General features: G+C 45.2%; 1 protein-coding gene across 1 annotated transcript in view; it reads right to left on the bottom strand.

Annotated features, from left to right (window-relative positions):
* Nucleotides 1–22,053, bottom strand: part of LOC132386976 (NACHT, LRR and PYD domains-containing protein 14-like) — a 42,069-nt gene extending 20,016 nt beyond the window's left edge. The window contains exons 1-3 of the mRNA XM_059959336.1: nucleotides 21,903–22,053; nucleotides 16,356–16,445; nucleotides 6,420–6,517 (exon numbers count right to left, since the gene is read on the bottom strand). Of these exons, the coding sequence (XP_059815319.1) occupies nucleotides 6,420–6,517; nucleotides 16,356–16,436 (179 nt within the window). The 5' untranslated portion in view covers nucleotides 16,437–16,445; nucleotides 21,903–22,053. The remainder of the gene's footprint in view (nucleotides 1–6,419; nucleotides 6,518–16,355; nucleotides 16,446–21,902) is intronic.
* Nucleotides 22,054–24,588: the final 2,535 nt, after the last annotated feature.

The raw sequence follows: 24,588 nt of genomic DNA, 5'->3' as shown, positions 1-24,588 counted from the left end.
CTTGTGTGTGTGTGTCCACCTTCACCTGGGTGACAGGCTCTCCACTGAAGAACAGTCTAGCCGAAAATGGATGTGTCATAATCAATGACCACAGCAGTACAACAGAACAACAGAAAGCTGCTTTCTGCAGCTGCTCATCTCTCGCTTGCTCTCTCTCTCTCTCTCTCTCCCCAACATCACAACAGCAACTACCTCGACTTAAACTGAACAGAACTGAACAATGCATCAACTTAAGACTATTTCTTTACCCCTTGACTTTGATAGAGCTTGTTTTTGATTCCTATTTCCAAAATTCTGTATATTTGATTGCTGACCTGTTTTGTATATTTGTATATTACTTAGTTTTCTAATAAACACTTTTAGTTACAGTACCACCAGACTCCAACGTATCATTCCATTTCTGCTGGTTTGGTAACCCGGTGACAGAGGGACACTGTTCCATGTTCAAATGTGTTTGTTCTTTGTGTTTAGTATGCATAGGTTCCAGGATTTTATGTTAACTTGAGATTAAATGACAAAACAAATTGATGAAGGGAGAGCAATAGATTTAGTGTATATTGATTTCAGCAAGGCATTTGATAAGGTATGCCATGCAAGGGTTATTGAGAAAGAAAGGAGGCATCCGATCCAAGGGGACATTGCTTTGTCGATCCTGAACTGGCTTGCCCACAGAAGGCAAAGAGTGGTTGTTGATGGGTCATATTTTGCATGGAGGACATAGAAAGGGTGCAGAGGAGATTTACAAGGATTTTACCCAGATAGGGGAGCATGTCTTGTGAAAAGAGATTGAGTGAACTCGGCCTTTTCTCCTTTGAGCGATGGAGGATGGGAGGTGACCTGATAGAGGTGTACAAGATGATGATAGTCATTGATCATGTGGATAGTCAGAGGTTTTTTCCAAGGGCTAAAATGGTTGCCACAAAAGGACACAAGTTTAAGCAGTATGTACAGAGGAGATGTCAGGCATAAATTATCATGTTGTTAATGATTTATTTATTTATTTATTTATTTATTTACACACAGAGAGTGATGAGTGTGTGGAATGGGCAGCCCGCAATGGTGGTGGAGGGGGATGTGATATGGTCTTTTAGGAGACTTTTGGACAGGTACATGGAGCTTTAAAAATAGAGGGTTATGGGTAAGCCTAGTAATTGCTAAGGTAGGTTCATGTTCGGCACAACTTTGTGGGCTGAAGGGCTTGTATTTTGCTGTAGATTTTCTATGTTTCTGTTAACCCACCCTTGTCATTACGCCAATTTTTTGTTTGCAGTTGTGCCATCCAGTAGTGGGAAACAGGGGAATCAATAAATAGATCCAGATCTCATTCATGATAACACAGAGTTGGGGGTGAGTGGGTTCTCTAAATCAGAAATAAACTCAGTGGCAATTTTACAAAGTGCACCTGTACACCAGCTCATTATCAACAAATCATGTGACACCAGCTCAGTCATGTTAATAAAAACATGCAGAAATGGTCAAGAGGTCCAGCTGTTGCTCAAAACAAACATCAGATTGGGGAAGAAATGTGGTCTCGGTGACTTTGACTGTGGAATGATTGTTGATTCCATACGGTGTAGTGTAGATATCTCGGGGATTGTCACCCACAACTGTCTCGATTTACAGGCAATGGTGCGAAATACAAACAAGAAACATCCAATGATTGGTAGTTCTGTACGGGAAAACGCCGTGTTAATGAGCGAGTCCAGAGGAGAATGGCCAGACTGATTGAAGACTATAATAATCACTGGCTGCAACAGTAGTGTGCAGAAAAAGCATCACTGATCACGTAACATTTTGAACTTGGAAGTGAACAGGCTATGGCTGCAGAAGACCATAAGATCTTAAGACATAGGATCATAATTAGGCCATCTGGCCCATTGAGTCTGCTCCACTGTTCATTCATAGCTGATCCTTTTTTTTTAATCTCTGTCTCAATCCCAGTTCCTGGCCTTCTCCCTGTAAACTTTGATGCCTTGTCCAAAAACACGAACATACACTCAGTGGCTACTTTGTTAGGTACAGGAGGTAAATACTAAACTGCCCACGGACTGCAGACTTTGATATTTGTATCAACACCCACTGAAATTCAGTACAGCAAGTTTTATTTTAAGTATCACTGCAAGATGCATGTCTGTTTCCCTTAAATACACAAAAAAAGAGCATCCAAGTCCGTAATACCTCACAGTTTTAAAGACGATATCGAACAGGATAAACACTGGAAATCCTCTCCTGACGAGGGACGTATTGAAACACCACAACGTTCCCCACCCAGTACGGTCTCTGTGTGTACTTGGTGCTGAGCTTCTGTTTCTGTTCCAGCGAGTCCGAGTCCCTGAACTTAGTGGGTGCAAACAGAAAGTGAACACACCGTGAGCAAGATTCAGTTGATAACAGACATTTAAACCTGGGCTTCACATCATTCAGCATGTAATTCCACACCCTGCTCCACAGCACATTAAGTATATGACACAAAAGCTGATTCAAGCAGATGATTCTACTGGGCTGTTCGGTCCAGGCTTCCTATTGTGCCTCAGTGCACGGTGACACAGATTACATCCAGTATCTGTCCACAACTCGATCTGCTCCAGGGAGCAACCGCGACCCGCATCTCGGCTCCGTTCAGTCGGTGTCATCACACCGATTCATTGCAACACGCTCAGAATGCTGGAGGAACTCAGCGGGCCAGGGCCAGGAGGCATCTACAGAAAACAGTCGACATTTTGGGCAGAGACCTTTTGGCAGCACTGCTTTCCAGAACACTTACACTTCGTCCGCCAGAAAAAACGTTATCTCCCTGTGGCCAGTCATTGTAATGCCACTTCCCATGCACATTCTGACATGTCAATATATGGCCTCCTCAGTTGCCATGATGAGGAAACACTCAGACTGGAGAAAAAACACCTTATATTCCGTCTGTGTAGCCTCTGACCTGATAGCATGAATATCGATTTCTCAAACTTAAGGTAATAACGGCCCCCCCCCCCCCTTCACCATTCCCCATCCCACTTTCCCTCTCTGGCCTTATCTCCTTACCTGTCCATCGCCTCCGTTGGGTGCTTCTCCCCACTTTTCCTTTTCCATGGCCTTCTGTCCTCTCCTATCAGATTCCCACTTCTCCAGCCCTGCATCTCTCACCAATCAATTTCCCAGCACTTTACTTCATCCCTCCCCCTTCCAGTTTCACCTATCATTTTCCACCTCTGCTTCCACTCCCCTCCCCCTCCTTCTATCTCTGACCTATCATCTCTTTTTTTGTCCGGTCTTGCTGAAGCATCCTCTGTACTCTTTTCTGTACAGTTTGGCCTTCTGAGTTACTCCAGCATTTTGTGTTTGTTGCTTGAATTTCAGGCTTCTGCAGATTTTCTCTGGGCATTAATTTATTGTATATTTGGGGAGCAATGTATTTTCAGACTATAAACCACAGCGATGGGCAAGGACAAAGATCCCCGTGAGCTTATAGGAAAAGCTCAGCAGCAGGACGGGCGCTGTCAACTCTGGGGAAAAGTTATGATTTTGGAATAATATTTTCTTTTGAACACCGACCATTCCTTTTCACCAGATTTAACTGTGCCCCAAATGTCTGGAGCTCCACTGATCTCAGAGTCAGCCCTTTGATAAAGCAAACTTCAATATCTGTCCACAATGGGGCCATTACAATAATGGGCAAGGCAGCAACTGTGTCGGGATTACAAACTGGAGATAACCACACCCTCACGAGTACAGCAAGATAAGAATATATTTCACATTGAAATTAGTGTTCACTTACTAGGAATAAGTAACCTGATCGATCAGATAAAATTATGATTAATGTGTCTGTTACTTTCCTCCTGTCAGTGTGTTTCCTCGCTATCACTCATACTTTACAAATAGCTGAGCTGTTTCCCTTTACTGATTGATGAAAATCCCTTTAGCATAAAATTTACTAGATGTGTTTTGTCAGCCAAAGGATGCTGATGGGAGATTTAATAAAATTCACGTGCTGAATTTACTGTGACAGATATAGTCTGTGATCTCAGCATCTTAATCCTGCTTCTCACCTGTAACATCTCACTCACTTGTCGTTCAAAGACCATTACAGTGCACAGATTACAGAATGAATTGTAATAATCTGCTTCTCCTGAATATTGCGGAGGCCATTGCAATGAGACGAGAGAAAGAGAGAGAGAGAGAGAGAGAGAGAGAGAGAGCATCTCAATTGCCTTCAACTGGCGGTGCCTACTTTCAGTTCAATCTGATATATTTTGTTTTAATTTCTCTCTCTCTCTATCCCCCCCCCTCTCCCTCTCCATCCCCCTCCCCCTGTTCTCCATCTCCCTCTGGTGCTCCCCTTTCTTTCTCCCTTGGCCTCCCATCCCATCATCCTTTCCCTTCTCTAGCTCTGTATCCCTTCTGCCAATCAGCTTTCCGGCTCTCAGCTCACCCCACCCGCTCTGCTCTTCTCCTATCATTTCACATTTTCCCCTCCCCATCCTACTTTCAAATCTCTTACTATCTTTCCTTTCAGTTAGTCCTGACGAAGGGTCTCGCCCCGAAACATCCACAATGCTTCTCACTACAGATGCTGCCTGGCCTGCTGCATTCCACCAGCATTTTGTGTGTGTCTCTCTGTCAAACCTTCTTTTGATCTCCCACCTACCCACACACTTCTGAAAGAAGGGAAACAACACTGCAGGCGGTGACCCACAACAGGTCTCACCAACCGACAATTTAATGGAACCATCACATCTTTACACCCCTCCACACTTCTACCCCAACCCCGCTATAAACTGCAGTGTGAGTAGTTCTCATAATTTTGCCCTCTCCTAGCAGTTACCTACCGAAATGTCATAAAGGGTAGACAGATAGTGCCGATCCCGCCTGCAATGGAATAAGCAAAGCGAATCCTCAGTTCCCCCAGTCTGGGATCAGTAAATCCCTGAGTGTGGACGGATCGGCTTCCTGCAGTTGCAAGCAATAGCCCGGGGACAGTTCCGAGATGCGGGAAGCTCGCACCTCCTGAGCCTTTGCTGATGATTCGGAGCTGGGTTGAAAGTGCGGCGTTTCCGATAACACCTCCAACTGCCCCGGTTTCCCGCGGGACATGCACAGGACGTCGATGCATTCAACTAGATGAAGGGAATTATTAATTCACTTAAAAGCGATTCGCTACAGTTCAATTGTTGAACAATCGAATAAGTTCTCAGTTTCATTTAAGTGGCTAACTGCCTTCATGATTTTTATATATCAACATACACAGCTCCTTACCTTGTACTGCGGCTTCAGGTTCTGTTACCACCCTGTCCCAGTGAGGCTGTGTTACGGGTTCAGTAAGTAATGAACACACCCTGATTAATGTTCAGTCAGCTCCTGGTGATAAACATTAACTAGACCCACAGCATTACCAGCGGATCTCTCTCTCTATCCTGTTCCTCTCTATCCTGTTCCTATCTCCAACAAACATCACCATGGAGATGAAATCTGATCTCAGTGATTTTGAGAGTGGAATGTTTGTCGGTGCCAGACGGTGCAGTTTTATAGACAATAGACAATAGTTGGAGTAGGCCATTTGACCCTTCGAGCCAGCACCACCATTCACTGTGATCATGGCTGATCATCCACAATCTGTACCTTGTTCCTGCCCTCTCCCCATATCCCTTGACTCCGATGTCTTTAAAAGCTCTATCTAACTCATTCTTGAAAGCATCCAGAGAATTGGCCTCCACTGTTTTCTGAAGCAGAGCATTCCATAGATCCACAACTCTCTGGGTGAAAAAGTTTATCCTCAACTGTGTTCTAAATGGCCTACCTCTTATTCTTAAACTGTGGCCTCTGGTTCTGGACTCCCTCAACATCAGGAACATGTTTCCTGCCTCCAGTGTGTCCAATCCCTTAATAATCTTATGTTTCAATCAGATCACCTCTCATCCTTCTAAATTCCAGTGTTCCAGTGAAAACACTGTCATTCAAGTGTGAAGAAAGTTTAACTCTTTGTGGTACAGGGAAGAGCGATAGAACCAATGACGCGATGTAAAATCCATTAGCTGGGGTCTCGAAGGTTGACTGTTCTTTTCTCCATAGACACTGCCTGGCCTGTAGAGTTCCTCCAACATCTTGTGTGTGTTTCACAAATTTCCAGCACCTGCTGATTTCTCTTGTTTGAGAGAGATCGGTGACGGGTCACTGTCCCGTGGGATATTTCACATCTCACTACAGGGGTGAAAGATGCTTTCTGCTCGCACTCAGTAGAAGTCACCCCGGGAGAGTATTTCTGGTTGATGGCAAATACGTAGTTTCTCTTAATCCATTTGGACAGTAACTTGACTCGTTAACATGAACATGTCAGGACTCCCTTCTCCCACTAAATTCACTCCCGATCCCGACCAAAGCCGAGTCTCGCTGTAAACGCTGAATAATTGTGCAGAATCATAGACAACACTTACCTCTGATGTTTAACCGGACAGTGTTCAGTGTGGTCCCGGGAAATCACATTCTGACATCCCGGGTGATCGACAATGGTCCTGCACTGTGTGTCCTCACCCTGTACGAAGAGTTGAGTCTGAGCTGCTGCTCCCGAGGCCACTCGGCTGTGATGTGTCCGTCGCTCATTACAGAAGGAAAGGACCGGGTGAGCCGGGGTAGAGCAGGACTGCCGCAGTCTGGGTCACACTAACTCTCACCGGCTCAGGACGGGTTTGACAGCGGGAGGAGGCGGGAGTGGTCACTCATTACAGATGGACAGGGCCGGGTGAGCCGGGGTAGAGCGGGACTGCCGCAGTCTGGGTCACACTAACTCTCACCGGCTCAGGACGGGTCTGAGAGCGGGAGGAGGCGGGAGTGGGGTCAATGTAGCAACCCTAAAGAGGAAAACAAACAACCTTTCTGTCCGGATTTCCGTGTGGATCTCTCCTTTTTTCTTTCTTTGCAACCAAGTAGGCTTCATAACCATCTTATTACAGGAACAGCTCTGTACTGAATCCTTTAATTTATGAAGGCCAATGTGCCAAAGATGTCTTTTCTACCTTATCTAGGTGAGCTGCCACTTTCAATGAATTGTGGACCCGTATTCCCGGATGCCTTTGTCCTACCGCACCCCTTAGTACCGAACCCTTCATTGTGTAAGACCCATCGTGGTTGATCCTGCTGAAGTGTGACAGCTCACAAGCCTGAATTAAACTCCATCTGTCATTATCAGGCATTTTTACACCTGATGCAGATCCTGCTGCAAGTCTTCCTTGCTGTCAAATACACCTCGAACCTTGGTGTCATCCGCCAATTTGCTGATCCGGATAATCTAATTATCATCGAGATCATTGAGAAAGATGACAAACAACAACGGATATCAGCACCGATCCCTCTGGAATTCCACCAGTCACGGGTCTCCAGTCAGAGAGGCAACCATCTGCTACCACTATCTGCCTTCCTCCTCTATGCTAATGTCTACTCCCATTTACTAACCCAACTTGAATGCCAAGAGAATGAAATTTATTGGTCAAAACCCTACACGGGACCTTGTCAAATGCCTTGCTAAAGTCCATGTAGACAATATCTAGAGCCTTGTCTTCATCAACTTTCCTGGTAACATTCCTTGTAACCTCTTTGAAAAACTCAATAGATTGTCTAGAACACACAAAGTCATGTTGGATGTCCCTAATCAGTCCTGTTTATTTAAATACTCCTATATCCAATGTCTTCACATGACTGATTTCAAGTGCATTGGCCTATAATTTCCTGGTTTAATTTTGGATCCTTTTTTAAATAGTTGATCTAAATTAGCTATCCTCCAATCCTCTGGTAGCTCTCCTGTCTTTGAGCATAATTTTAACACAATGGTTACATTCTTCCAATTTCTGCATCCACTTACATCGGGGTCCAAGGACTGAACTTTTCAGTCACTGGGGATTTATACACTCGAAGTTGCCCAACTTGCCCAAAACACTTACTCATCCGTAATTTGTATAACATCCGTGGCTTCACTTATATAGATTATTTTCACGAGTGAACACAGAAGAAAAAATCCACTTAAGAACTCCTCTATCTGTTTCGGCTCTATGCGTACATTGGCATTCTGATAATCCAGACAATCAATTGTGTATCCTGAAATCCTTTTGCATTTAAAACATATAATCCCTCACCTTGTCTGTTAGGACAAACTTATGCCACCCTATAGACTTCCTGGTTTCTTTCCTCAATCTTATCTTGCATTTTCTCGACTCCATAAGTACCTCAATTTTTTCCTACCTGCCTACACCAGTTATGCATCTATTTTTTTTTTCTAAACACAAAATACACTGCAGATGCTGTGGTCATATCAAGACATACAAAAAAGCTGGATGAACTCAGCAGGTCGGGCATGATCCATTGAAAGGAGCAGTCAACATTTTGGGTCAGGACTAAAGAGGGAGGGGGCAGGGGCCCTATAAAGAAGGTGGGGGGATGGTGGGAAACCAATCAGAGGAAAGAACAAAGGGTGGGAGATGGGAAGCGGGGAGGGATAGGCAGGAGAGGTGAAGAAGGAATCTAAGGGGAAAGCACTATGGGTAGTAGAAGAAGGCAGAGTCATGAGAGGAGATAGGCAGCTAGAAGAGGACACAGAGTGAAGGTGGGATGGGGGAAGGGAGAGAGAGGGAATTACTGGAAGTTGGAGATTTCGATGTTCAAGAATACTATTTTTCCTCAGATTGGTTTTCCACCCTCTCCCCCCACCTTCTTTATAGGGCCGCTGCCCCCTCCTTCTTTAGTCCTGATGAAGGGTCTCAACCCGAAATGTTGACTGCTCCTTTCAACAGATGATGCCCAACCTGCTGAGTTCATCCAACTTGTTTGTACGTTTTTTTTCTATAGCAGGGCCTCAATACCACGGAGCAGAGCTGTCGTTCTCCATACTTCCTTTGAATATGATGGCATTGTGATCACCAGATGCAAACAGTTTCCCTACACATACTTCTGTTATGTCTGTCCTGTCTCAATCCCTAATGGGAGATCAATTATCGCACTTGAGTCTTTGGGACTTCAATGTACTGATTAATGAAACTTTCCTGAAGACATTTGTCAATTACATGAGTATGTCTACAGTATGAGGAAACACAAAAAGTTAGTATGCAAGTGCAGGAAGTGGTCAAGAAGGTCAATGGAATGCTGGCTTTTATTGCTAGGGGGATGGAGTATAAGAACAGGGAGGTCTTACTGCAGTTGTACCGGGTATTGGTGAGACCACACCTGGAGTACTGCGTGCAGTTCTGGTGTCCATATTTAAGAAAGGACTTACTGGCTCTCGAGGCAGTGCAGAGAAGGTTCACTAGGTTAATTCCGGGGATGAGTGGGTTGATGTATGATGAGAGGTTGAGTAGATTGGGACTCTACTCATTGGAGTTCCGAAGAATGAGAGACGATCTTATTGAAACATATAAGATTGTGAAGGGGCTTGATCGGGTGGATGCGGGGAGTATGTTTCCAATGATGGGTGAAACTAGGACTAGGAGGCCTAATCTTAAAATAAGGGGATGCCATTCCAGGACTGAGATGCGGAGAGATTTCTTCACTCAGAGGGTAGTGAGGCTGTGGAATTTACTGCCCCAGAGAGCTGTGGAAGCTACTACACTCAATAAATTCAAAACGGAGATAGACATTTTCCTGGATAAAAATGGCATTAGGGGATACGGTGAGCGAGCAGGTAAGTGGACATGAGGCTAGGTTTAGATCAGCCATGTGATCTCCTGGACCAGTTTTCGATAGGCTGGATGAGTCGGAGAGGAATTTTCCAGATTTTTTCTCCTCAATTGGCAAATCGTTTTTTTTCCCGGGTGATCACATGGGTTTGGGCGGGATGAACAATAAAATAAAATGGGCGGCATGGTGTCCTGTTGGTTGGCACTGTTGCCTTGTGGGATTCGGTGAAAAATAAGAGTTAAGATTGGATCAGCCATGATCTTGTTGAATGGCGGAGCAGGCTTGAGGGGCCGATTGGCCTACTCCTGCTCCTATCTCTTATGTTCTTATGTTCTTATGAGAGTTCCAGTCTGTATGTGGACTGTTAAAATCAAATTATAACAAATTACGTTTTTTGCAATATTCTCTGACATCTACTAATTTGTTCTTCTAAATCCCACAGACTCTTGAGCAGTCTATAAAATAGACCCATTAACATGTTCAAACAAATTTTATTTCTCCGATCTACCCATAAAGCCTCACTAGATGAGTTCTCCCATCTGCCCTTACTGCACACTGCCGTGACAGTTTCCCTGAGTGAAACCAGCCCTACCCCTTTAATCCCTCACGCTGTCAACTCTGAAACAACAGAATCCCAGAATATTGAGCTGCCAGTTCTCTGCAAGCCACTTTCAATACTGATGACAATATCATAATGCCATGTGTTGATCCATGCCCAAGCTCATCTGCCTTTTCTTCAATACAATACATTGTGGGAATTTTTTTTGTGTTTCAATCGATTTCAGGAGAGTGAGGAAATGGTGGGTGCTGTCGTCACACAGATTTACAAGGGATTTCAGCCACCCCAGAAAAACAGGAGTTGTATTCTGTGAATGCTTCAGAGATGGGGTCATTTTTGCCGCAGTTGAAAGTTTTCACATCCCTTAAAAGGCTAACAATTATACCAGTGCCCAGGAAGAGCAGTGTGAGTTGCATTAATGACTATCGTCCATAGCAGTAACAGTTACTGTGATGAAAAGATTGAGGGGTTTGCGATGGCTAGAATTAGCTCTTCTCTCAGCAAGGACCTGGGCCCACTGTAATTTCCCTGTATCCACAATAGGTCACAATGCAATCTCATCAGCTCCTCACGCGGCTTTGGATTACCTTGACAATACGAATACTTACATCAGATTGCTGTTTCTCAACCAGAGCTCAGTGTGTAAAGCAATTATTCCTACAGTTCTGATCAAAAGGCTCGAACCGCTGGGCCTTTCTACCTCCCTCTGCAACGGGATCCTCAATTTCCTCAACAGAAAACCACAATCTGTGCAGTTTGGATATAACGCCTGCACATCACCATCAATACTGGGGCAACTCAAGGATATGTGCTGTGCCCACTGCCCTACTCTCTCTGCACCCATGGCTGTGCAGCTTGGCACAGCTCAAATGCCAGTGACAAATTTGCTATTGTTGGCAGATTTTCAGATGGCGAGGAGAAGGCAAACAGGAGCGAGTATATCACCTGGAGGAGTGGTGTATATCACCTGGAGGAGTGGTTTATATCACCTGGAGGAGTGGTGTATATCACCTGGAGGAGTGGTGTATATCACCTGGATGAGTGGTGTATATCACCTGGAGGAGTGGTGTATATCACCTGGATGAGTGGTGTATATCACCTGGAGGAGTGGTGTATATCACCTGGATGAGTTTTGTATATCACCTGGAGGAGTGGTGTATATCACCTGGATGAGTGTTGTATATCACCTGGATGAGTGTTGTATATCACCTGGATGAGTGGTGTATATCACCTGGATGAGTGTTGTATATCACCTGGATGAGTGTTGTATATCACCTGGAGGAGTGGTGTATATCACCTGGAGGAGTGGTGTATATCACCGGGAGGAGTGGTGTATATCACCGGGAGGAGTGGTGTATATCACCTGGAGGAGTGGTGTATATCACCTGGAGGAGAGGTGTATATCACCGGGATGAGTGGTGTATATCACCTGGAGGAGTGGTGTATATCACCTGGAGGAGTGGTGTATATCACCTGGAGGAATGGTGTATATCACCTGGAGGAGTGGTGTATATCACCTGGAGGAGTGGTGTATATCACCGGGAGGAGTGGTGTATATCACCTGGAGGAGTGGTGTATATCACCTGGAGGAGTGGTGTATATCACCTGGAGGAGTGGTGTATATCACCTGGAGGAGTGGTGTTGCAGCAACAAACTTGCACTCAACATCGGTCAGATCAATGGTCTAATTGTGGACTTCTGAGTGGGTAAGACGAGGGCACAGACACACACCAATCGTCATTGATCGGTCAGCAGTGGAAAGAGTGAGCAACTTCATGTCCCTCTGTGTCAGCATCTCTGAGGATCTCCAGGGCCCAGCATAACGATGCAGTTACAAAGAATGCACAGCAGCCGTTATATTTCATTCGGAGTTTGACGAGATTTGAGATGTGACCAAAGACTCACAGATTTCTACAGTTGTACCGTAAAAACTGTTTTAACTGGCTGCACATTGCTTGATATGGCGGGATGGGGGAAGTGTTGAAGCTACTGCACAGGATCGAAATACTCTCAGCAATGTTGTCAATTCAGTCAGCTCCATCATGGGCAGTAGCCTCCGTAGCATCCAGGACATTGTCTTGGAGCGATGCCTCAAAACGGCGGCATCAGTCATTAGGGATCTGATTCACCAAGGAGATGCCCTCTTCTCGTTGGTATCACCAGGAAGGTGGTACAGGAGATTGAGGGCACACACTCAACTAGTCAGGAAACGCTTCCTTCCCTCTGCCATCTGATTTCTGAATTGACATGGAACCCACGAACCTACTTCACTGAATTCATTGTTACAATACTTAATGAAATTTCAGTAACAGATACTTATTGTAATACAGTTTTTTTCTCTACTATTATATATTGCATTGTACTGCTGCCACAAAGCCAACAACGTTCACGGTGTATGCCTGTGATATGACACATCCTCCTGATGACTCTACGGGGATTAATCCCGATTGGGCCTATCAGGCTGAAGATCCACTTCCCGTGTACTTCTCTAATTCCCAATAACAAACTGTGCAGACAGACGGACAAAGATCACATCCTCATCTCTGGGACTCAATCACAGCCGTCGTGGGGCAGTAATGCCGCTGCTCCACTTGTCAGTGATGGGAAACCATCTTTCTCATTTCACTTTCCAGAGAGCCAGACTCTGAGCATTGCCGGTTTGGGGCTGTGTTCACAAGGATACCCGAGGCTTTTTGAAACAGACTCGCTCCACTGCCCTGAGAGGACACTTGCAGTGTGGACGGTCCTGCAGCAGCCCCGGGGTCATCAGCTCCTGGACTCAGACGCTGGGCCTTGGGCAACAGCATAGCTCCGCAAAGTCTCTCCCATAACTTTCATGGTTAGTTTCTCCCCAGAGCAGTGAAAGTATGCTGTGCAAGAATGTTGTTGGTCAGTTATCAAACTGGAACAATGTGACACTTACTGCTCTGGGAGAGAGAACAGTTAATTCACTGAATTAAAACTATATAGTTCAGTACAATGTAGCAAGACATTTGGCAGAGTCCCACCTGGGAGATTAGTCAAGAAGGTTTGGCATTCAGAATGAGGTGGTAAATTGATTTGGACATTGGTTTTGTGGCAGAAGCCAGTAAGTGGTGGAAGATGGTTTGACTCTCTGACTGGAGACCAGTGACTCGTGGGGTGCAGTGGGGGTCGGTGCTAGGTTCATTGTTGCTTAACATCTCGCTCAACGTTCTGGATGATTTAATTACTTCAATACTTGTTTTTTGTTCAACAGTAGGTTATTTGCCGTGGTCCGTACTTGTTAACTTAGTTTACAGTAACTCTGTAGTCGGAGCTTTTCTTGTGCACAGACCAGGCAGAAATTGGCCACTCAGCCCATCGAGCCTGCTGCCCCACACAGTGAAATAATGGTGGTCGCTTTGCAATGCCGCCTGTCGCTTTCTGTAACTGGTCACCACCCCACCCACAATGTTTGTTATGTATCGAGACCTTGAACAGAATCAACGTCTTTTCTTTTAAAGGACGTTGAGGAAATCAGCTCGAAACACCAACAATAAACACAGTCATGAGAAAAACGACATGCATTCATCTGAAGTCACAAGTTTTGGAAACAGAAGCCATGTTGACTAAACATCTTTTTGCACACTTGCTTTGGAATCGTAACCCCTGATGTAGGAACTGTTTTTAACCTGGACATGAATTGTGGAGAATCTCAACCGTGCAGACAGGATAATGCAAGAACACAACTACCACGACCGCCAGAAGAGACAAAATAGAGCGAATAACTTCCTCCAATACACACAAAATGCCGGAAGAGCTCAGCAGGGCAGGCAGCATCTGGGAAAGGAGTCTTGCCGAAGGGTTTCGGCCCAAAACGTCATCTGTTCACTCTCTTCCTAGATGCTGTCTGGCCTGCTGAGTTACTCCAACATTTTGTGTGTGTTGCTCTAGCATCTGCAAATGTTCTCTTGTTTGCAAGCAACTTCTTGGTCACTGATCCAAAACACGGGTAACGTGTCAACTGGAAGTAAAGATCAGAAATAAAGAACAGAAGCTGCATTCACCTTAATTCACTAAGAATGTTCAGTCTCCCTGTGGGTATATTTTCAAGTTGTTTCCTTCTAACTTTACACCAGACCATCAGAGGAGGGTCATTTAGTAACTATGGGGGAGGAGCCGGTGTTGCTGCTCCGTGAGACTCACAGTGCAATTTTCTGTGTGCAAGCTGCTGCCTGTCTGCAGGGCAAATTCTGACACGCAGGCATTCCTCGGAGCAGGGAGCGGCTTTTCTGTTTAAAACAAATAAACTACTTCAACATTTCGCGCTCACGTTCAACTGTGAACAAAGTTAATTTAACACTGAATTTAAATATTTCTGTAACAGGAAAAAACATTAAAACACCGACGATATAGAAAAGAAAGTTCACCAGTGTCTGCAATCTGAATGTCTACTTATTACAATTGCTATTAGACGTTGAGAGTTTCCAGTAGTTTATTTTACTTCAAACACCCAATATCTGTAGTTTTAATAAATATATATATATATATATATATATTTGCAATTTAATTAAATGAATCGATCTGTGGCATAGTCCACGACGATGTTCCGAATGCCAATATCTTACAGTAGTTCTGTATTCTCAATAGTTTTTCCTGTGTATGTGAGTGAGTGTGTGTCAGGGAGTGCGAAGAGGGAGAGAGACTCTTTCGCTGCCCTGTGGGGACATTTCACATATCACTGCAGAAAGGTTTTTCTGCAGAGTCTCAGTAGAAACCAACTGGAGAATGTTTGTAGTTGAAGGTAATTGTTTCTTTTAATCCATTTGGTCAATAATTAATTTGTTAATTTAAAGATTTCAGAGTTCCCTTCTCCCACTGACTTCCCTCCCGAGCCCGACAAAAGCCAAACCCGATTGTAAATGCTCCCTGGTTCTGAAGAATCGGAGACATCACTTACTGTGATGTTGAAACCGGACGGAGTTCAGTGAGGTGCCGGGTGAACGGTGTGCTCACCATACATAGAGATGTCAGTCTGAGCCGCTACACCCGAGGTTATTCGGTTATATAGTGTCTGTCGCTCATTTCAAAACACTCGCTTTCCTTACCGCGCTGTCCTCCCACTTGCCCCCTCCCCGCTCCGCTCTTCTCCCACCCCCCCGTCCACTTTTCCTCCCACCTTCCTTCCCCAAGCTCTCTCCTTCCCCATCCTGCGCTCTGCTCATCCCATGCTCAACTACCCTTCCTCTTTCCCCACACCCTTCCCCGCTCTCTCGTGCCTTCATCCCTCTCCATCTCGCCTTCTTTTTCCTGCCCAGCTGCCGCCTGTCAATCCCTGTCTAACAATGTAGACTGTCATCTAAACGGGAGAATGTTCAAACATCAGAGTGCAGAGGGAATCAGGTGTACTCGGGTCTGACTCCTGGAAGGTTAATCTATAGGTTGAGTCTGTGATAAAGAAGGCAAGTGCAATGTTGTCATTTATTGCAAGGGGAATAGAATATAAAAGCAAGGAGAAAATTCTGAGTCTTTATGAGACATTAATCAGGACATATTTCAAGTGTCATTAACAGTTTTGGGCCCAATATCTCAGGAAGCATGTGTTGTTGTTGTTGAATGACCGCAGGAGGCTCATGAGGATGATTCCAGCAATGAAGGGGTTCACATACAAGGAGCATGATGCAGCTTTGGGTCTGTACTCACTGGAATTTAGAAAAATGCTGGGGAATCTCATTGACACCTACTGACTGTTAAAAGGACTGGCCGGGGTGAATGTGGAGAGGATGCTCCTGTGGTGAAGGTATCCAAATCTAGGGGTTGCAGCCTTAAAATTGAGGGGCGACCGTTTAGAAAAGATTGAAGAAGGATTTGTTTTAGCCAGAGAGTAGTGAATCTGTCACAGACTGTAGTGGAGGACAATCCGTGGGTGTTTAAGGCAAAAGTTGATTGTCTCTTGATCATTCAGAACATCAAAGGATATGGTGAGAATGGTATCGGGTTGAGTGGGATCAGGGATCAGCCATGATGGAATGGTGGATTTGAATCGATAGGCTGAATTCTGCTCCTGTGTCTCATGGTCTGGTGACTGTCACAAACTGATTTTTTTAAGGAATCATGAAAAGAATGTTTTAGAAACAAATATAGACAATGTGAGTCTGAAGGAAGAAATTATAAAATTCCAGAAACTCACAGCAAGCAGAGCATCAACTGTAATTGGTAGCGAGGTTTCGGAATCAACGGTAGTTTTCTTTATATCAGCTTTCACATTCATTGACCCTCCCTGCAGCAGAAATAGTTAAGCAAACTAATAATGTGAATGTTTTCAAACCCGAATGAGAAGGAAACTTCAAAGCAGTTGGATATGGTTTTAGCAGAATGGCCTAAAGTGCTGCTTTAAGAAGAGCTGCCTATGGTTCTGTGGAATGTGCAGGGCCAAACAGCTGCTTACACCAGACCCTGAGCTTTGAATCTCCCAGAAAAACAACCCGCACCTTTTCCCAGTACTCTTTCAACCTTATTTATTTCTCTTATAGATAGATGACCAAAACAGCAGTCAATACTCCAAATTCAAACTCAGCAATGTCTTATTCCTTTTATTCCACCGCACTCTTTAGTGCGCTATCGTTTACTGTGTAAGACCGACAGAGTGCAACACTTTGCACTTGCTTAGATTAAATTCCACCTGCAATTTTCAGCTCAGTATTTGCAGCTGCGCCAGATCCCACTGTAACCTGCCTCTCTGCCGACTACACCCGATATTGCTGTCATATGCAAATGTGCTTATCAAGTTAAACACGTTATCATAGATGACAAACAGCAACGGCCCAACTACCATTTCTGTGGCTGTCCGCCGGTCATAAACCCCCAATCAGGGAGACAATCATCTACTATCATTGTCAGCCTTCGCCCAAAGCTCCACTGTCTATGCCAATTTACCTCCTTATGTTGAACGTGGAGCAAATAAATTTTCTGCACCAAACTCCCTTTCTGTCCCTTTCTCTCTAATCATATTCCCTCCCGCTGTCTCCCCATTGTGTCCCATCATCTACCCACCTTCTACCTACTCCACTGCCTCACTTTCATCTTAGTTGCTCCCTGTCCACCTCATAGACCTGTTATGAGTGATGAATAGACCTGATGGACAATGGGGTAGAGTTAACCATTCCCCTCCTGAGAAACACAAACAATTACTGTTGCTATGCTGACCATGAGAAAGAGAGATGGAAAAACAAGCAGGAACATCAGCGACAGACCAGAGAGAGGGGGAAATTACTGATTACCCATATTGTGACTCCTTTTTGAATTATTTACTGTTTCACTGCAAGGACAATAGTTTGCTCATAAACATTCCTCAGTGGATTGAAGGAGTGGCCTTATTTGATGGACACAGTCATTCAGGAGTGATGGATAGCTGAGTCCCCGTGAGTAGGGATAAAAGATAGGTCTGGAGAGACACCCTCCAGACACGCCAGTGGACACTGACTGAGTGTTGGAACCCACAAGAAAGGTGGGGGCTTCGGAGACCGAACCAGGAGGTCGGTCAGTAAGACTATCAGTGAAAAAGCAGGGTCGGTGGGGACTTGTGTGTGTGTCCACTCATGCCAGAGTGACGAGTCCACCACAGAAGAATGGAGAGGTCAGAATGACCACACCGATATGACGGATTAAGAAAGCAAAGAAAGGCTTGCCTGACTGTAGCTGTTACATCTCGCTCGCTCTCTCTCTCTCTCTCCAACCATTACAATACAACAACTATAACTACATCAGCACTCATGAACTGAACCGAACTTTATCCTTTTCTATGACAATTTATTTACCCCTAGACATCAATAGAGCTTGTTTATTATTGATTATTATTATTATTATTATTCCAACACTTTTAGGTATATTACTGCTAACTGGTTTTATATGTATATTTGCATTAGTGATATTATTTTGCTTATTTTTATTAATAAACACATTCAGTATAGTACCATCAGACTCCAATGAATTCTTCTTTCTCTGCTGATTAGACACCCAGTTACGGGGTACATAACAGACCCTCGCCCTGACTTTTTCCCCTCTCCCTGCTCAACCTTTCTCTCTCTCCACCTCATTCTGCCCCTCACCTTTACCCTTACATCAACAATATTTTAAGGGTTATTGGCAAATTTGGGAAAGATGCATTTTTCATACACTGTGTTGTGTCTTTGTATTAAGGAATGTCACAGTTAGGAATGGCATGAATCTTTTTTTTAAGGTATCATAAAAAAAGTTTTAAAACAACTGCAGATAATGAGAGTTTTAAGTAAAAATAATTAAATTCTGCAAACTCACAGCAAACAGGACAGCAACTGTAACTGGTAATGTAGCTCGTTCAAGCCCGTTGGCAGTGTCGTTTATGACATGTTACAGGTTCCTTGCAAACTATTAACAGTTTAGCATATTTGCATATGCAGAAATAGTTAAACAGAACACTGATGTGACTTTGTTTATGTGATAGAGAGTGAAATGTCAAACCAGTTTGAATTGGTTTCAGCAGAAAGGCTGCTCCCTGTTCTGAGGAATATGCAGGCAGCTGTTTAAACACAAACCCTGAGCTCCGAGTCTCACACAAAAGCAACCTGCACCTTCCAAATCAATCAATGGTATTGCCTCTTCCCTCTTCCTTTCCAGTTCCACTGAAGGGTCTCGGTCCAATAATTTCCCGTTGTATTCAGTTCCATACATACTGCCCGGACCTGCTGAGTTACTCCAGCATTTTGTCTTTCCCTGGTTATGAAATATCCATGACAGGGAGCGTGTGGGCAGTTTAAAACCATGTCAAAACACATCCAGGCTGTTGAGTATTCTTGGGGAATTAAGGTGTGAATTATTCAAGTCTGATATTAATTTCGGATCTTTACTCAATCAAACTTCTGTCTGTGATCAAGGAGTCATGGTTAGAGAGTCATATCGAAACAGAACACAGTACAGGTGCATTGTCTGAGCCATTTAAACCACCTGTTCCCACCCACCTGCACAGTAGCCATATTCCCCCATCCATATTTTCAAAGGTGAAATCGTGCTCGCATGTACCACTCCTGTTGGCAGCTCGTTCCACATTCTCTCGACCCTCTGATTGAAGACTTATCCACTCATGTCCCACTAAAACTTCTCATCTGTCACCCATGATGCATGATCTCTGGTTGTCGTTCCACCTGACTTCAGTGGAAAAGGCCTGCTTGCATTTACCAATCTATACCCATCTTCATGTTGCACTGCTCTGTCAAATCTCCTCTCAATTTTTAGCATTTCAAGGATTAAAGTCCAAAACTATTCAACCTTTCCTTATCACTCAGGGCCTCCAGAAACCTCCTTGAAGTTTTTCCCAGTACACTTTCAAACTTACACCTCTCCTGTAGGTAGGTGACCAGAACTACACACAATACTCTAAATTTGGACTCACCGATGTCATATACAACTTCAAACTAACATCCCTTCTCCTGCAGTCAATAATTTAATTGATGAAGGTCACTATGCCAAAAGCATTTATTAACCACCCTATCTACCTGTGGCGCTGCTTTCAATGAATTATGGACCTTTATTCCCAGATCCTTTTGTTCCACCGCAACGTTAGTGCTCCACTGTTTACTGTGCAAGACCTAACATAGCACAACACTTCGCACTTGCCTGCATTAAATTCCATCTCCCATTTTCAGGTCAGTATTTCCAGCTGTTCCAGATCCCTGTAACCTATGATAGATAATTTCCCTCACTGTGAACGACACCCCTAATCTTGGCGTCACATGTAAATGTGCTTATCAAGTTAAAAACATTACCATCCCAATCATTGATATAGATGACAAACAGCAACGGACCCAACGATTAATGTAGACAATCATCAACCATCATAGTCCACCTTCTCCCAAAATGCCATTATTTACTCCAATTTACTTCCTTACATTGAACGTGATGCAAATGAATTTCCCTGACCAACCTCCCATGCAGGATTGCTAAATGCTTGCAAAAGACCATGTAAACAACATTCGCTTCATTGCCTTTATCTACTTTCCTGGTAATATTCCCAATAACCTCATCAAAAAAAAATTGTGTGTGTTGCCAGGAGTAAACAAAGTCATGCTGACTGTTCCAAGTCAGTCTTGTCTTTTCAAATACTCATATATGCAGTGCTTCTAATACTGATGTCAGAAGCACTGGTCTATAGTTTGCTGGGGGTTTTTTTAAGCCTTTCTTCAACAGCAGGTCTGTATAACCCATGGAGAGCGGGATTTTACATCATATCCCAGGTATAATCTCAACAAAACGCGAGTAATTGTTAATGTCATTTCACTCTTACACCCAATAACTCTTACAATAAATACAATGTACCTTTCACCTCCCTCTCTACCCACTGCACTTAAACTCTCCATTTTAACACACTCAGGATTTCAGTTTCTCCTACAGAAGTGGGTGATCTCACATTTCCCACACTGGACTCCAGTGACCTGTTGTTCCCACTCACCCTTTTTGCCTCCATTACCCCAAAACCTCTCCACAAGAGACCCAGAACATTGAACAGTACAGCACAGTGCTCAGTGTATTCAATTAAGGAATATATATCGTTTCAACAACGAACGGGGAGATAAACCACCATCCATCCGGGTGGGGGGGGGGGGCGGCTGTGAGCATGCGCAGGGTGATTACTACGTCAGAGCGGAGGGTCTCCCCAGGGAGCAAATTTCAGTGAACGACCCAGCAGACTCGGTGAGGAACAACATACACGCCCCTCATATCTCCATTAACCTATCCCCTTTCACCTCAAATGAATGGCCTCTTATCTTAGAAATTTCAACCCTGGGGAAAATATATCGTCTATCCCTCTCGTAATCGTCTAATCGTCCATCCAGTCTCACCCCAGCCTGCGCCGCTCTGGAGAAAACAACACAAGTTTATCCAGCCTCTCGTTATAGCTCATGCCCTCTAATCCAGGCAGTGTCCTGGTAAACCTCTTCTGCGCCCTGTCCAAAGCCCCGACATCCTTCCGAGAATGGGGGCGACCAGAACTGTATGAAACACTCCAGATTTAACTAGCTTTATAAAGCTACAGCACAACTTCCCGACTTTTGAACTCAGTGCTTCAACTAATAAAGACAACCATGTCATTTGCCTTCTTAACCACCCGATCAATCTGTGCAGTCTCTTTCAGGGAGCGATGAACTTGGAGTCTAAGATCCCTCTGATCATCAACACTGTTCAGAGTTTTGCATTTAACAGTGTACTGTCTCACACATTCGACCTACCGAGCTGCCAAGATGATCATCACTAATCAAATCTCACTGAGATTTCTCAGGTCCTGTTGAATTTATTGCCAAGTGCACAAGTACGGGAAGGTACAGGTACAGAGAAACACTGACGTGGCAGCATCACAGGCAAGTACATTCAGATAACACACAGAACAGCAATTATACAATTCTCTGTCAGTAACAAGATAGAAACATGTTTTACTTCATCCTGCTAATAGGACCAGAACAACAGGGGCTGAGCGGCGGCTCATCTCAGACGGTTCGGTGTGAAGGTCTCACAACCCGGACTGACCCCGGCAGATTCTGTGAAGGAAGCGAGGCGAGGCCGCCAGTTCTGGAAAGTTCACCCCCTCCCCCTTCAGGTTTCACCGATCACCTTGTGGTTCTCTCCCTTCCCCACCCCCACCTTTTATTCTCCAGTCCTGCCGTTTGAATTCGGGACCTCCCCGCTCCGGACCTGCTTCAATACTCACCGAAAGGAAACTGTTGTCGTCGCCCCGCAGTGAATAATCCGTCCCTGGCTCCCCAAGGGGCGAGGGTGAGGACCCCCTCCCGATCCCGATCCCACCGCCGACCCGCTTCAACAAAGAACGAAAAACAACACCGCCCTTCCCGGACTGAGCATGCGCGATGTCGCCAGCGCGTCACCAGGTAAGTGGGCGGGGCCTCTGAACCCGCCTGTCCAGGTAGAGCCATTGTCTCAGATTGCTCCTGCCCCACCGAACTCATTTCTGCGTACCTTGACGCTGTCTTATCCCCCCCTTGTACAATCCCTTCCCATGTATTTTCGTGACACTTCTCACGCTTTGAATTTTTTCAATGAAAAATTTTTCGCTCTCACCGCCTTATTTTCACCATGGACGTTCAGCCCTCATATACCTCCATCCCCCACCTGGAAGGTCTCAAAGTTCTCAGCTTCTTTTTGGATTCCAGTCCTAACCAATTCCCCTCTACCACCACTCTCCTCTGCCCAGCGGAATTAGTTCTTACTCTCAATCATTTATCCTTTGGCTCCTCGCACTTCTTCCGAACCAAGGGTGTAGCCATGGGCACCCGCACGGGTCCCAGTTATGCCAGCCTTTCTGTTGGCTTTGTGGAACAGCCCATGTTCCAAGCCTATACGAGTATCCATCTCCCTCTTTTCCTTCGCTACATCGACGACTGCATTGGCGCTGCCTCCTGCACGCATGCTGAGCTCGTTGACTTTACTAACTTTGCCTCCAACTTTCACCCTCCCCTCAAATTTACCTGATCCATTTTCGAAACCTCCCTCCCCTTTTTTAATCTTTCAGTCACCATCTGTGGAGACGGCCTATCTACTGATATCTACTATAAGCCTACAGACTCTCACAGCTACCTGGACTATTCCTCTTCCCACACTGTCTCTAGCAAAAATGCTATCCCTTTCTCGCAATTCCTCCGTCTCCGTCGCATCTGCTCTCAGGATGAGGCTTTTCATTCCAGGACGAAGGAGATGTCTTCCTTTTTTAAACAAAGGGGCTTCCCTTCCTCCACTATTAACTCTGCTTTCAAACACATCTCTCCTATTTCCAACTCCCATGCCCTCACCCCATCCGCTCGCCACCCCACTCGGGATAGGGTTCCCCTTGTCCTCACCTACCACCCCACCAGCCTCCAGGTCCAACGTATAATTCTCCGTAACTTCCGCCACCTCCAATGGGATCCCACTACCAAACACATCTTTCCCTCCCCCCTCTTTCTGCTTTCCGCGTAGATCGCTCCCGACGTGACTCCCTTGTCCCCCCATCCCTTCCCACCGATCTCCCTCCTGTCACTTATCCTTGCAAGCGGAACAACTTGGAAAGATCCAAGATGGCGGCGCGACGCAGCTTGCAGCGGCCACTCCGGAGCTGATTATCGGTTATTTGTGAAGTGGGGTGCCGTGCGCAACCATAATCGATTGAAAACGGGCGTGGACGCGCAGAGAAACACCGGGAAATCCCAGGAAGACCTTCTTCGTTGCTGCTGTTGCTGTGAGGTCCAACACTCTGTTGGGAAGAACAGGCCCCCAGTCCTCGGGGTCGCATTGGCGGGGCCGTCTTGATACACTCGGCAGAGGATGGTGCTCGGAGAAGCTGAGCCGGAGGGGATGGTCTTTGGCTCGGAGGTTCGACGGACTCGGCGCATTCGGTGTGTGCTGCGTCTGCGAGACTGAGTCGGGCAGCGTCGTGGAAGTCCATAGCGGGGGTATTCCCTTCTGCCGCCGGCGTGGGATGGCGAGTCTGTCGGGACCTTGGGGACTCGTGGAAACTGTGTGGTGATTTCTTTTGAATTTACAGTCCTTTAACATCTTGGACTATTTTTACTGTGCCTATAGTCTGTTTTTTTTTAATCAATTATGCTATTGTTTGCACTGTTGTAACTACATGTTGTAACTATGTGGTTTTGTGCAGGTCTTGTAGCTTTAGTTTTTGGTCTTGTTTTGTCTGGTGGATTTGGAGCTCCTTTCCGGGGAACGCGGTAAGATGGCAGCCTGATATTAACACGCAGCAGCCTCTCCGGACTCTGGATTGGGGATTGCCAAACGTTAAGTGGATTTTCTGGTGTACTCTGTTTTGTCCTGTGCTTTTGTGATATCATTCTGGAGAACATTGTCTCATTTTTTAACTCATTGCATTTGTGGTTTCTAAATGACAATAAACAATCTGAATCTGAAGTGTGTTACGAAGGTGAAGCAACTCTAAGGGGCCGAAGGGTACAAAGTCGCCCACTCCTTTCTGAAGTAGATCTCACGGTCACCTCCTGTACCTAATTGTGTGGCCGCTGAGTGTATGTCCGTGGTCTTCTACAGCTGTAAGCCGCCCAGTTCAGTCTTCGACATGTTACACGTTCAGTGATGCCTCTCTGCACGCTATTGTTGTAGCGTGGTTATTTGAGATACTGTCGTCTTCCTGACATATAGAATCAGTCTGGCCTTTTCCCTTCGATCTCTCTCATTCATAAGGAGTCTTTGCTCACGGACCTGCCGCAGCCTTACTTCTTTTCTGTGCTGTTCTCCGCAAACTGAAACTGTTGAAGGCGACAATCCCAGGAAATCCGCAGTTTCTGCGACATTATAAACTGCGCCGTCTGGCATTAACAACCATTCCACGTTCTAAGTCACTGAGATCACATTTCATCCACATTCTGATGTGTTTG

This window comes from Hypanus sabinus, unplaced genomic scaffold (assembly GCF_030144855.1).
Source record: "Hypanus sabinus isolate sHypSab1 unplaced genomic scaffold, sHypSab1.hap1 scaffold_1449, whole genome shotgun sequence".
NCBI lineage: Eukaryota > Metazoa > Chordata > Chondrichthyes > Myliobatiformes > Dasyatidae > Hypanus > Hypanus sabinus.
Note: the sequence above shows the minus strand (reverse complement) of the source record. Positions and strands in the feature narration are given on the sequence as shown.